This window comes from Squalius cephalus (assembly GCF_949319135.1).
Source record: "Squalius cephalus genome assembly, chromosome: 4".
NCBI lineage: Eukaryota > Metazoa > Chordata > Actinopteri > Cypriniformes > Leuciscidae > Squalius > Squalius cephalus.
In genome coordinates this window covers 42122734-42137987 of record NC_137125.1, presented here as the reverse complement: position 1 = coordinate 42137987, position 15254 = coordinate 42122734, and the positions used below count along the sequence as shown (strand labels likewise).

The window sequence follows — 15254 nt, the reverse complement described above, 5'->3', positions numbered from 1 at the left end:
GCTTCAGCCCTGCCAAAAGAAATTAAAACAAAAAAAGTTGAAGAGGTTTTTTGTTTTGTTTTGTTGTAATTTAATTATAGGGGTTTCAATGGAGTAACCAATGGAGTAATCGGACAGAACAGTAACAAACCTTATACCTGTGTATTAAAAAAAAAAAAATATATATATATATATATATATAAACCATATATAATACCTTATCACTGTGTTATACACTGTAAAAAGTGAATAGTTGGATCAACTTAAAAAGTTACTTCAATTGGTAACACCTAAAGAAATTAAGTTTTCTCAACTTATTATCATGTTTTATCATGAAAAACGTGATAATTTAAGTTGAGAAAACTTAATTTCTTTAGGTGTTACCAAGGTGTTGAAGTAATTTTTTTAAGTTGATCCAACTGTTCACTTTTTACAGTGTAGAGGTAAAAGGTTGTATGGTGTGCCCCAATTTATGTACATATGCACTATTGTATGCCTTTTTGTCTTTACACTAAAAATTCCAAAAGGGAAATGTGGGATGTTGGACATTTCATGCACTAAATACAATTTAGGACCTATGATTTTGAGTTTCTTTTGATTAAACCAATCTCCTTCATTGTATTAACTCAAATGTTTTATTTCAATGAACTCACCTCTTTTAAGGCAACTAGGTAACTTACTTTTTTTAAGTTAAACCAACAATATATTTTTCAGTGAATTTCCTAATGGTTACAAAAGAAAAGGGATGCATTTTTATTCAAATAATGTTTAGAAATTATTTAAACCCAAATATAGATAGAGACGGAGATGCATATAGATTGATAAATAAAACATATTTTGTGCCCAAAGAACAGTGTTGTCAAATCTAGCAAGACAAACAAACAAGCCCAAAATAAGCTAAAATAAAATTTGCAATTATGCATAATGGAGAATTGAGCAAAGCTATATTACAGAAAATTTTTCAAATAAGAAACTTTCTGAAATAAGAAAGAAACAGAAAAAAATTCATATAGAGACATTTATTCAACTGTCATGCTAAAATGAACATTGGCATGTACTATCAAGCAACCTTCGACAAACCTGTCTCTCTGACACTGACTTATCTGTCTGATCTGCCAGTTGCACAGTATTGGCATTGCTAATCTAAGTGGATTTCAGTAGATTCATTAGAGAATGATGGAAAGGGGTTGAAAAACTCAGGGGTAAAGTCAAACAGGCAGAAAAAAAGAAAGGAAAAGAAAGACAGAAACGGCAAAACCCAGACTTTGGACCACCCTCGTCTACCAAACCCAGAAAAACATAAATGAACTGCATCATCATACTGTATCTGTAACTGACTGCTCAATGTCTTTCACAATAAAATGTCTATTTGTGGTATATTTTGAAGCTACAATCCAGTTTATTAAAGGCATGCATCTGAGTTTTAGTGGCAATTCTTAAAACACAGCTTTACATGATTTCACAGTGACAGGCGCAGACTTTCTAACTATAGATCCATGTCTGAATAAAGCATACCATGCCAAAGACACATATGCCATTATTTGTAGAAGTGACAGGGATTTCTGGGTAATCATTGGGTGAATCAGCCTTCAGTTGGATCCCTTCTTCTCTGACTCGGACTTCTCTGAGGTCTTAGACTCGTTCATGTACTTATCAATGAGGTGTAAGGGAACGCCTCGCTTCATCAGCTCAAAGAACGTAAAACCTCCTGAAAGAGGGGAAGGATAGACAGAGTCAGAGAGATGACACTGAAAACTATGAAACTACGAAATACATATGTGTTCTTCACAACATACAGTGGCCATAAGACATACTTAAAAATGTCTGAAAGTCTTTGTATTATATAAAATATCAAACCTAGTGCCATTTATTTTAAAGAAAGACAGCCCACACACACTTCTTAAGCAGAACGTTTCAAAAAAAGAAGTTCGATAAGGTTTCAAATGATAAAACAATAGATCAATTGTTCAAAATGTAGACGGTTGTTTACCAAGACACCTGTGTGAACTTGAGAACTGATTCAAATCATCAGGAATTATATTGATACAGAAAAAAGTTAAAAGCCTGAACATCATTTGTTTGCAGACACACTTTTACTTTTTACAAAAAATATATACTTCAGCCATTTTTAAGTGTGACTTAAGTGTCCAAAAACCTTTTGGGGGCCACTGTATACAGAGAGAAGAGGTAGAGACAGACAAGAAGAAAAGTAAGACAGTAAAATCAGGACAGGAATTTGTCAGTGTTTGGCAGGTGAAGCAAAAATGTTGAGGCGGTGAGTACAATCAAATCTCTGCAAGCTTTTGCAGCTATTCAGGCGCTCATAACACATTTCATCATCGCATGTCTTATCTTTGCTTGCTGTAGCATGTTGAGCTGCATGAGCAGTTGGTTGAATGTGCTATAAATTAAGCTGCATATGCAAATGACCATCGTTATAAATATACAAAGCATATACATGTAGGTTCACAGTGAAAGCATCTGCAGAAGAATGCCTCAAGAGAAAAAGGGGTAACATCCCATTTTGTGGCAATTCCTGTGTCTAAAATTACTTGGATTTTACTTTAGCAAGTTTACAATATGGTTTCATGTAATGAGTAAAGTATCTGTTACTTGTTACATTTATTTTGTCAAGTAATTAATACACATTACTTTTTTATTTAATAATGTACATTTGAAATCCCTTCTCTTAGGCTTGTTGGGAGAAATAGGGATAAAAGGTGCACATGTAATGTGGAATTTGTGTGAGCATGATGGATATTGGTCTAAGGAGAGTGTCATGCTTCATTGACGTAAAGAGTGCAAACATTTTTTCCCACCTAAATCAACATTAAGGGTTTTAAAACTTATATAGTGCTGGTTTTGGTGAATATGCCACTTTAAAAGGTATAAACTATGTGTCATTGCATGCAAACTATGTTGGGTGGATGAACACTTAAAGTAGAACATCCTATTTCCAGTATAAAAAATGCCTGCAAGCCAAGCATAGTGCTTCCATTCTGGAGGAGAAAGAGTCTCGGTTAGATGCTGTTGAGAAAAAAGTCACTTATAAAAGAATTCATAATTATTTTTATAATGATTAGCAGCAAATTCTAACTTTTAAAAGTAACATTCCCCAACACTGGTTGACTGTCAAAAGCATGCAAGGTATAAATTCTGTATGAACAGAGCAGTTTTCCTGGTCACCACGATTCCACTAAGACATGTTCCAGGATCAACATAATTTGTTGATCCTGGAACAACTTTCCTGTCCAAAAATTTAGTCCTAATCCTGTCCCTACCCCTAAACCTAACCCTACCCATAACTTTTCCCTTAAATCAGAGGGAAACAATGGGTGAATAACACTGATGTTGAAGCACCTAACCCTGGTTGTAAGCCTACACTTGACATTAACAGTAAACTTGTTCCTCCAATCTGATTGGTTGATTGGAATGTTGTCCCAGGATCAACAAAGATGTTGATCCAGGAACATGTTACGCTTGGTGAAATCACATTCACCCAGTTGTCCTATATAACCTTAAACTGGTTCTTGGAGTTCTTGTAGAATCCTGTAAAACATTCTTGATTCAAGAATATAATTCTCAAATTCTAGAGCATTACACAACAGCAAAGAGCATACGCAGAATTATTGGCAAGCAAGGGATGCAGAATGAATGAAAAAATAAGCTTCATATGCCCGAAACCATATGAAAGCTTACCTTGAATGAGAACAACACAGTAACTATTCCTGAGTGATGACTGGGGGAGAAAAGAAAATACGGATTAAACCCAAAGTTTACATGAAGGAGTTATATGTGCCTCAGGGTCCATCGCTGACTTAGTCATTACAGATTTAACATGAAGGAGTTAAAGGACATACCACAGTCTACCAAGAGGGAAACACAGCAATATGGCAATGTATGACAGAGTATGAAAACATGTCAGCAGCACATGATATAGGCCCTAATATACAAATATTGGTGTGTTTTCCAAGTTTTTATCAGGTCTAGGATTTTTCACAGACCTGCTAAACAATGTGCAATGGGTGTGACCATGTAAATCTGCTTTCTACAATCTGTTGCATTATGGGATGTGTGGTCCAGTGGCAGTGGTGAGATGAAATTGATTTTGAATTGGCTGCATGCTGTTGCATATTCAATGGATTTTGCAAATACAAAATACTTAAATGGTCATATGGACCATAAATGGACCATGTAAGAGAGCAATATTATCGTATTGTTCCAACACTGTACTTACCCTTGAAATCCACAGAAGAGATTGAGACATTGTTCATAAATGGATTTGTAACAATGGTGGACCAAAGTGCTGCAATCTTGTGCACATTAATTGGTTGGTTAGGTGTAAAAACAGTGTTTAAGTTGGAAATGAAGCTATAAGCTCTTGAAGGCAAATGAACCCTTGTCAGGTTCTTCATTCAGTCTTTTGTTTAAGCTCTGTTGGTTACCTCATTGAAAACGACTGAGTTTTGAAACCACTTACAGTATAGAATCAAACAGCGTTCTACCCAACAGTAAAGGCCCCGATATACTTCGTATCGTTCTTCACTTAGGGATCTATAAAAAGAAGTTTGAAATATCTTTGTAGTGATATTCTGTTAGTGAACGCAGTAACGTCATCTAGATGACTTTATAAAAACGTGCTGCGTACTTTCCTCTCAATAACAAAATAAACGTACAACAAAAATGAAAGCGGTGAGAAAACAGCAGTTAAAGCATCTGATCTTAGAGCTCTGCAATTCGCCATTTCAATCGTCACGTCATGCTTATTTATAAACCACTTAATACAGTGTATTGCCTTAAAGTAAGCAGCTTTATAGTATTAAACATAAAAGCAGCCCTTCAGTGTGTTCATGTTTTACTCGCGTACGTCTGACCTCGACGGTCTGAACAGAAGAAATGAACCGGAGAAGATTTCCATGTCAAAGAAGGCGGAGCCCCAGAGCCACACCTACCAATGTATTATGTAATCGCCACGGACCAATGGTATGATTGAAGGTGTTTACCAGCCAGAGTGAACTTTTCTCAAAAGTTCACTTTGGCAAGCTGTTTTGAACACCTGAAACAAACTCCAAACAAAGTTAAATGTCTTCAAAATGACCAGTTTGTTCTTTAATTTCGCTTGAAGTATATCAGGGCCATCCCTATAACATCCCTCTTCAATAAAAATCAGGTGTAATATTCTCTATTGAATCACTTCATGACTATATTAGCCATGTATCCCCTTAAAGGAGCGTTCTTAAGAAGCTATATCCATATTGATGATCAAATTAACGCACAGACTAACCTTTGACCTCTAGTTTGCAGTCCACCTGACCCTCTCCAAGGTCATTGACAGCCTTGCAGGTGTAAACACCTCCATCAAACGGGCTGGGCTTTCGGATCTCAAGCGTACACACACCCTGGTTGCTGAACATGCGGTAACGTGGGTCGTCTATGATGGGAATCTTGTTTTTCATCCACATCACCTTAGGCTGAGAGCAGTTACGGAGTATAGTATGAATACACAGGAAACAACAGATGACAGCACTAGTGAAGAGAAACCAAAGCAGTATCAATCTATCAAAGTCACAGTGTCACATGGATGTTAATGGTTTTATTCAGTAATATAATGACATAGTAAGTGATATCAGGTGTAAACGGGGCCTTTATGTCTTCTGATCTAAATTAAAGTGTGCATGAGTAACGGTTGATAATATGGCAAAAGCACACTTTTTAAAGGGACATTTTTTCAGAGTCATCTCAATGGCAAAAAAAGTATCCCAGATGATCTGAATTTCCCAAACTTTTCTAGTAGAGTGTCCTGCCAGTCACTTACCCTAGGGTTGGCACGCACACTGCAGTTCAGGGTGGCGTTGTACCCAGCTATGGCGAAGGTGTTGATAAGCGGTTGAGTGAAAGTGGGCGGCTCGGTGAAGTCGCGGTCATTATACTGTGGGTTCTTCAGTTGCATGCCTGATTGAGAGTGAGAGGAAGAGGAAGAGGAGGAGGAGGAGGAGGAGTGAGAGGGGAAGGGAGAGTGGGACTTTGCATGATACAACCCAAGAGCTGTATCATGGGGGAATTTCCCTTATGTGATGAGGAAGAGACAACATTTATCATCAGCATCAGCAAGGCGTGACACACACAGTCTGTTAAAGATTAAATCTGCACTTGGGAACATACATGGTTACTGTCACCACAGTAATTTGTAGCTAGTAAACAAATCTTTGTGTTTGTAGTGTATAGTGGTGCGTATCAGGGAGAATCATCAAATTGTGAAGCTACTATAAAGTGCAGAACATACCTTTAACATTCCAGGAAAGCCTTAAAAGTTCCTTTGAGTCAAAACTCAGACTTTACACCAGGAGTGTGCAATCCTGCTCAAAAACCAAACCTTGATTAACAGGTTCAGGTAGTTCATGTGCTAAACTCTGCAGGCAAGTGTCCCAATTTGCATATTTTCCATTATAACACAACCTTAGTTTAGGATTAGTGCATCCTAAACAGTGTTATTTGAGAATTATTTATTTACTATTATAGTTTTTTATTAATATTTAGAATTAGCTTTTATCCTTATTTCATTTATTATTTCGTATTTTCAGTTACTTTTTTTTATCATTAGTTATAAAACTTTTTAGAGATTTTTGTTACATGTTACATATACTTACTATAGTAATAACAGTAAATTCTGCATGCAACTAACCCTAAAACATACCCTAATCCTAAACCTATAGTAAGTACATGTTGTTAATTATTATTACTCAGTATTTAAATGTATAATTACACTGTGACAAGGATAGGAAGTATAACCAAATGTTTTTAAATAGCTTATAATAATAATAATAACAACTAACAATTTCTTTTTAGTTAACAATAACAACACTGGTCCCAAATCTTAGTATGTTTAAAACATTATGGAGGAAGGGCCCGGATGGTCTAATATTTCTGTTGGATTCTGAAGTGTGAATTTGTGTTTAGTCTTTGCTTGACATTTGAGTTATACTAAAATGTGAGAATTGTGAAGTTTAAAGTGACGGTTAAGGCTGTGAATTTAGCTCATTCTAATGCTTTCATACAAATAGTATGTAGTAAGAGGGCCTGTGATACTGGCACACTGTAAATACTCAAATGATGTTCTTTCCATCCCCAGCAACATACATACTTTTAATGTATATTATACGTATTCAAACTGGGACACATCCTTCATCTCCAAGAGCAGGATTGAGCAACCCTCCTTTACACCATGTTCAGGGACGTGCATTTCAATTAAAATCCTGACTAAATATATAAAGACAGACCAAGCAGGACGTTGATTAGTAAATTAGTGTTAATTAGGACAGCCCTCGGGTACCAAGATTGTAAATTCCCCTGCGATTTCTTAGATTGTAAAAAAAAAATCACACAAATCCACATCAGCCAGGCCTAAATTACCACTAAAAAGCAAATTTATTAGGCTTAAGAATTTTTAATTAAAACTGCTGCAAGCGATTTCAGCACCACAGTTTTATCCAAATCGACATAAACTGCAATCAAGGTTTACTTTAATTTACTATTTTTTTAAACGCTTCCCCTAGTAGTCCCACCCCAAATTAACGCCATTGTTTGAGGTTGGCTGAGAGAGAGTTTTTAAATTGGCGAAAATGCACAGATTCTGTTTTGCTGTTTACAGGTCTATCATAGCTTAAAGATGCCATATTATGCCCCTTTTCAAAATATTGATTTTGTTTTTGGGGTCTACTAGAATGTTTTCATGCTTGAATGTTGAAAACACATTATTTTTCACATATTTACATTGTTGCAGCACCTCTCTTCCCAGTCTGTCAGTAACACTGTTTAGTTCCTGTCTCTATGAATCCCCTCTTTCCGAAAAGCGCAGTGTGCTCTGATTGGTCGGCTGGATCAGTGTGTTGTGATTGGTCAACCGTTTTGAGCATGTTTTTGAAATGTCACACCTCTTACCCCACGCCCACTACTAACGTAACTCAACCAGGCCTCGTACCCTCTATATGCTTTAGGCGTGAATTATTTAAATGAGGAATATTGTGCCTGACGAAAACTGAAGACAACAACTGAGACGTTTCATTTCCTACTTCCCACTTCTCAAGTTATGATTATGACCTCATCACATTCAAGTGCTTTGTTGTCGGAATTAACAGGAATCATGGAGGCAATCACACCAGGCTGATTCTTATTAAATCTTATTAGACCAAAATTATATTTAGCTTCCCATTCATTGACAACCATATAAACATTCACAGCGTTATCTATCTAGTCAATTCTGGAATTTCAGTCAAATACAGGCTATTTTTGCAGTGTTTAAAAGATACAATTGGCTTCTAATGTCAGTCACAACAGCAATCGCTCTCCCCTCCACCATGTTTAAAGTTTATGGCCCATCCAAATCAGGAACTTTGGTATCAAAAGAGCTTCCCAGTGGAAAATACAACTTGAGCGGCGATCATGTCCAATTTTTAAGTAGGAAACTTGTATTTATGATAAATCCGATGCACATGAAGGCAGCATAACTCCATTTGTAGTGGACTTTGTGCTTTCTAACTTTTTCATGCTCAAAAATGTAAAGAAAGTTGAAAATGTAAAAAAGTATAATAGGTCTTTAATTCTTAGGACATCCGAACATTATATAAATTGCATTCAGTTAAAAAAATCACTTGCTGCAGCTTTGAAAAGGATTTACACAAGCAGTTCATTTACAAATGGGTAGGTGTAGAGCCTTACCTTCCTTCACGATGAGAGCACTGTCTTTAGTGGCAGTAGCACTTTCACTTAAGCCCACCATGTTCTCAGAGTAGATTCTGAAGAAATACTCGTTACCCACCACCAGATCTGAGATTGTGATGCAGGTACGATGGTAGTGCTCCACACACGTGTACCACTCCTGTGCCACACACACACACACATATGCTGGTCAGTCTTTTTGCCCTCTACACTTAAAATATTACACATATATTATTTTAAAACTAAACAAGTGTATGCACAATATATGTGTATATAACCCATATAAATAAAGAAAAACATTTTGCTTTATGTTTGAAATTTGTGTAGTATCATAGAAGTACAGTGAAAAGACAACCAAGTTTTATTCAGACCATTGTCTTTTTATCAGCTTTCTGAATGGTGTAGCCTGTTATGGGTGCATTGCCGCTGTCCTTGGGTGGGCTCCAGTCCAGTGCTACATTATTCCCCCAGACCTCTTCGATCTTCACAGCCTGTGGTGGGCCTGGAAGATCTGGGACAGACAGCAAAAGAAAATGTAACCTTTAATGTCAAAATTAAAATAACCTAACCTAAGTGTGCACACCCTTTTATAAACCCTGTTATCAGATTCAGAATTAACTAATCATCAAGCTCATACTAGACTTTTTACATCCACAGTATATTTCTCTGAATCACATATTAAATATCATATATTTCTTGATTTTGTACAGTATTATTATTAATCTGAATTTTAACATTATCAATATTCAGTATTATTGTTAACTGCAACTATTAAATATTTCATAATTGAAATAAAGCTGAAACAAAATATAAATATAAAAAAAAAAAAAAATTGGAAATGTTGCTTTGACATACTTATAATAAGTACTAAAATTACTAAACCTGAAATAAAAATTAATTTTAGATGATTAGAAATATAAAAAAACTAATAAAAATGACAAAAGCACATAACATAATTACTGAAATTAAAATGAAAAATTAAATATAAAAATGAAACCTAATTCAAAATATTAATAAATATTAAAAAAGTAAATAAATTATACTAAAATAGCATAACTTTTTTTTTTTAAACTGCATTTTTCTTAACTAACCGACTATCTGGATGTCCAACATGGCCGTGTCGATATGATTCTCCACTTGTACGCTCAGTTCATATTTCCCAGAATGTTTGCGCTCAGCTTTGCGGATGAACATGATGCTGTCACAATCTGAGTTACGAATGCTGATGGTTTGTTCAATCGGCTGACCCTCTTTCGACCAGGTGACTTTTGGCCTCGGTTTACCCTAAAAGATAAAAAAAAAAAGGTTTTGACATTTTCTGTCATGAGCAGGAGGGAGGAATTCGATAAGCTTGGAGTTTGTTATCATGATCTGTTGGCTCACCACAAATGGCACGACGAGGTTGACGACTTCACCAACCTTTCGAATGTACGTCTGCTTCAAGTGTCGAGGTATGCGAATCTTAGGAGGCTCTGTGAGATATGTGTTATTAGTTTACATTAACTAATGTGTTTCAAATAGCAAAATGAAAGTGGTAGTTGACCCTCACCGATGACCTCTTTCACCAGGATGGAGTGTTGGGTGGTGCGTGGTGCACTGGCCCCAGCAGCATTTATGGCCTTGACACGCACTAAGATCTTGGCCTCCACTGGCAGACCAGTTATAGTGTACCTTGTTTTTTCTGTCAGCTCTTTATTAGCAGGAATCCATTCGTCAGCTGTAAAATAAAGTATTGCATAAGGACAAAATGGCATGAACAGCCACCAGTTGAGAACCACTTCCTCAAATCATATATGTGTGTAGACTTACTTCCTTCAGTGCAATATTCAATTAGGTACCCATCAAGTCCTGCGGCACCGATCGTGTCTGGAGGTCTCCACTTCAAAGTTACTGTGTTATCTGTGACGTCATCCACCACCAGCATTGTGGGTTCACTGGTCACAGCTAGTAGGAGTTCATGAAGGTAGTAATTATTGGTGTTGAAAATTTTCAGTCAATATTTTGTATAATTTGTTCTAAAATAACTAGTGTAGCAAAATATTTTTCAATTTCATTCTTAGATGCATAAGTAGTACTCACTCAGTTTTTTTAGTCAGTATTTTTTCCATAATTTGTTTTAAAATAATAGCCACAAAAATATACATCCTAGATACATGATTTATATTATGTATAATTTAGATTTGTGAAATCATTCTCAAATTCATCCTTAGATTAATAAAAAAATGTTTTCCAATTAATTTTAAATTTATATATGTATATATACAAATTAATATTTGTTCTAAAACCATAAAAAATAAATAGATTTCAAATGCATTATTGCGTGCATATTTTCTGCTTTTTACCATTTATTTTGTTCATTAAAATTGATCTTGATTCCCACATTCAAGAGTGTTTGATACATTGTCAAGACATAGATCACATCCATCTTTAAAGGGGCTATATGTAAGAATTGTCATGTATTCATTGCATTTTGTATTGCCAATGTTTGAACAGCTTGTAACGAAACTTAAAAACGAGACCTTCCCCGACTGCCTAGGTTGTCTATGAAAGCCTGTAGATTGATTTTTATGTGAAGGATTCGGGTCGGTTTCACCGAGAAAATACAAAGGATGTGACAGTTACACGCGCTCAAGAGAGCCTCTCTGAAATGAATGCTTATACAATGTTCAGGATAATGCCGAAATTGCTATTCTGCACTGTCATGTCAATGTGCCATGCAAAGAAAATGAAATAATTCAAACTATACTCTCATTTAGTCAGATCTATATAGTCTTCCTATAGTCTCAAACATAATTTATATTCAAAGAACAACATTTTTTTTTTGCCGTGTGTATATCAGGGCATTGAATCACGTTCAGTCTCTTGTACATTACCTGTGCATGTTTATTTCAAATTCATCCTTAGAAGCATAATTTCTTTTCCCTATATATTCATATATATATTCGATTCATATAAGAATTAATGTTACTGATTATATTTTGCAGTATTTTTGTTAAATTTTGGTTCTCATCATTACATGCATCATTTTTATTTTTTACTTATATTTTCATTAAAACTGAGCTTGATTCACACATTCAAGTGTGTATAATATGAATAAATTACACTTTAGCCTCTGTGACCATAAATTAATTGAAATCAAGCTTTAGATAATTCCAGTTGAAGTAATAATTTACCTAAATTATCATTTTTTTCTTTTGTTTTTCATATCTGCATTATTTACCCACCCTGATGTTGTTCCAATTTCTTTTCCATGGAACATAAAAAATATTTTTTGAAGAACTCTTCTTTTAATCCATAAAATAATGGCCGCACGTGTGTCCCTCCACACACGAACACATGTGAGAAGAGAGGATCACCCTGGTATGTCATGAATTTCACGAGGGCTCTCATTTGTCTGGACTCTTCTATTCTCGCACAACTCTTCGTGTTTAAGCTGTGACTGAAGAAGAGACAGTATCTGATCTCATAACATAATAATCCGCAGATGAGTTGGCAGCCATTATAAAGTCGTACTCAGTATCTTCTAAATCTCAGGCTTCTGCTGTGGAGGTCACAGACTGAATGTTTTGGATACTGGTGTGAGCACAGCAACACCTGTCGCATAGGAGCCCAAATAGGAACAGACAAGCTCTGGCGTCTCTGCAGTGCTTTTTGTCTTGCTTAATGGCACAAGCCTAAATGACCATACTGTGTGTTGTGTTGTGTAATAGAGATGGTGCTCATGACATAACTGATTCAAAGAGACACAAAATCCCATTAACAGTACAGATGAGCCACTTGTGCACTCACCCAGAGGAATGAAAGGTTTGGAGGGTTCACTGGGTTTGGAGACACCGATAGCGTTAACAGCAAAGATGCGCACCTCGTACGGCACACCTTCAATCATTTTTTTGGGCTCGAAAGTGGTCTCTTTGCAAAGGTCAAAGTTCAGCCTCATCCATCGAGAGCTCTGTTTCTTCTTTCGCTCAATGAAGTATCCTGTGGTAAATTTTTTTAAAAAGAATCATGCTTTAAAGACTTTTCCATTACATACATTTCCAACTTTTTTTTAGTGTGTAAGGTTGCTTTATTGTTTCTGGACTCCCTGAAACGCCTCAATTGTAGTCTTCTGGGAATGTATGTTCCAATAATATCCAATATTTTTAAATAATTCCCACCTAAGGCATAAGCAAATAAAAGGTGCACGTTTGTTGAAACGATTATATGATATGTTATGTTATGATAAGCGGTTGACCAATCACAACACACTGATTCAGCTGTTGGCAGACTGGAAATAGAGGTGCTGCAACAATGTAAATATGTGAAAAATTATGTGTTTTTAACATTCAGGCGTGAAAACCTATTCTAGTAGACCCCAAAAACAAAATCAAGACTTTGAAAAGGGGCATAATATGGCCTCTTTAACTTATGTTATGCTAATAAGAGTTTCAAATGCACAACTGCATATTTAAAGTGGTCACGTCATGATTTTTTTTAACTCATTTCAGTTTTTTTCCCTAGAGGTCTACTTATACTGTAACTTTCTGAACTTTACTAGCATTATGTTTTATTTGTTCATCAGGGAACAATTGATTCATCATGATGACTAATTATGTAAAACAATGTTTAAAATGGAAGCGTAATGGAGGAAATGATTTACATTTAATTGAAACATTATTTTATATTAAAATAGAAAACAGTTATTTTAAATGATTTTTAATATTTCACAATATTGCTGGTTTTACAAATACAGTCTTGGTGAGTATAAGAGACATTAAAAATATAGGTAGTGTAATGAGACTACAGAGAAATTCCAAAGTGTTTTTCGACGTATAATTTGAAATAACTCAAAGTCTAAAATTAATAGGCTTCTAAAATATAAATATGATACAGTTTTTATGCACAGGAAGTTGATTTACCAAGAATGGGGGAACCACCGTCATAGCGTGGAGGTTCCCATGTCATAGTGCACCAGTCTCCACCCACTTCAGTAACCAGAGGAGACTCAGGGGGATCTGGGATATCTAGATGAAACAAAATAGGATAAGATTTACATCTTATTAATGTCATCACCCAAACAAATATTATGTTCTCCCTGGGGAGAGTGTCTTACCCACAACTTTGACCTTAACACAGGCCGTGTCTTCTCCAGCTTCGTTCTGAAGGACGATCTTGTAGTTTCCAGAATCTTCTCTTTCTGTGACATCAATAGTTAGGCAGGTGTGGTCTGTAAATGTTTCTGCACGAACTCGATTTCCTGTATCAAGGATGACCTGAAAAACCCATTTAGCCTAGTTTAATCCAGGTGTTTCTGGTTCAGAAATATATATTTCTTTATATTTTCTGCAGAAAAGGTTGGTCATCGCTCACCCTTTCTCCCTTCATCCACACCACTCTGGGTGCTGGTTCTCCACTGATGGGAATCTCCAGGCGGAGTTTGTTTCCGGCCACAATGGTCACCGTGTTGTCCTGGACATTCAGTGCCTCTAAGTGCACCCTGGGGGGATCTGCAGAATTAATCCAAATGGGATTCTTTCAGAGAGCTTATTAGCATAAGTATGATAAGAGTCTGAGAACTTTCTGGATTGTTGCTGGTACCTATGATGTGCACTTTGGCAGACAGCGTCTGTGTGTATCCCTCAGGAACAAAGGTGTAGTCGCCGGCATCATGAATGGTGGAGCTCTCAATGTCGAGGTTGTGATTCCTGTAAATTGAATATAAAGCACAAATGAAAATGAGGATATATGTAAGTCATCCTTCACTCCCCTATTGAGAAGCACTCTTATATAGACCATCTTGGACCTGCAAGAACAGTTAGCACCTGGCTATACCAGCTTAAGGTGGTCAGGATGGTGTTTAGACCATGGTGGCTGGTCTACCAGCCACTGACCAGTTTAGACCAGTTAGAAACCAGCTAACATGTTCCACAGCTATTCGCTTAAGCTTGAGCTTTTCCCATATGGGCCTCCAGTTGATACAGTTCTAGTTTTAAAATGGTGGGCATTTTTTATTTACATATCTATAAAATATTTCTGTGCAGTATATGAGCTGATAACCTGGTATGATTGAGGTTTAATATTGAACGTGTAAGTCGGCATACTTGGCTTTGTGCAAAATGTTGATACGGTCATTGGGCTGGATCAGCTGGCCGTTCTTGTACCAGCGGCCCGGGACATTTCCGGGGTAAATCTCACAGTTCAGTTTAAGAGGCTGACCCAACAACACTGTCTGACTCTGTAGATCCATTAAAATCTTCAGAGGCTTCACTGAATCATCCAATCGCATGTAACAGGAAGGGAAACAAAAGGGGGAGGGGAACAACATTTAATGAACAGGAGAGAAAGGGATGAAACAAAGATGCTTTCGAAGCTCTCAAAAAACAATATTATCATACGGTCAACTTGAACGTGAGCCTGACTGGTGCCCCCGGTGGCCATTAGGGAGTAGGTGCCAGTGTCGTCCTTTGAGGCGTCATCAATGATCAGCCAGTGTTTGGTCCCCTCGCTTTTCACACGGTACCGTGATCGCACTCCTGTGGGAACCTCCACTCCATTCTTCATCCTTTACCAGACAGTCAGCA

The 15254-nt window shown here is 36.5% G+C and overlaps 1 protein-coding gene across 8 annotated transcripts in view; it reads right to left on the bottom strand.

The window, feature by feature from the left end:
• Positions 1-708: 708 nt before the first annotated feature.
• mybpc1 (myosin binding protein C1) overlaps positions 709-15254 on the bottom strand; it is a 35910-nt gene continuing 21364 nt past the window's right edge. For 7 of the 8 annotated variants that reach the window (XM_079869717.1, XM_079869720.1, XM_079869719.1 and 4 more), the window contains 16 exons: positions 15069-15235; positions 14775-14940; positions 14272-14378; positions 14044-14180; positions 13787-13946; positions 13593-13697; positions 12484-12672; positions 10504-10638; positions 10244-10411; positions 10078-10166; positions 9786-9978; positions 9066-9205; positions 8695-8854; positions 5795-5931; positions 5264-5450; positions 709-1687 (listed from right to left, as the gene is read on the bottom strand). In XM_079869717.1, the coding sequence (XP_079725843.1) occupies positions 1569-1687; positions 5264-5450; positions 5795-5931; positions 8695-8854; positions 9066-9205; positions 9786-9978; positions 10078-10166; positions 10244-10411; positions 10504-10638; positions 12484-12672; positions 13593-13697; positions 13787-13946; positions 14044-14180; positions 14272-14378; positions 14775-14940; positions 15069-15235 (2359 nt within the window). In that variant the 3' untranslated portion in view covers positions 709-1568. Of the gene's footprint in view, positions 1688-3678; positions 3719-5263; positions 5451-5794; positions 5932-8694; positions 8855-9065; positions 9206-9785; positions 9979-10077; positions 10167-10243; positions 10412-10503; positions 10639-12483; positions 12673-13592; positions 13698-13786; positions 13947-14043; positions 14181-14271; positions 14379-14774; positions 14941-15068; positions 15236-15254 lie in introns of all 8 variants that reach the window. The other variant, XM_079869721.1, reaches the window with a different exon arrangement.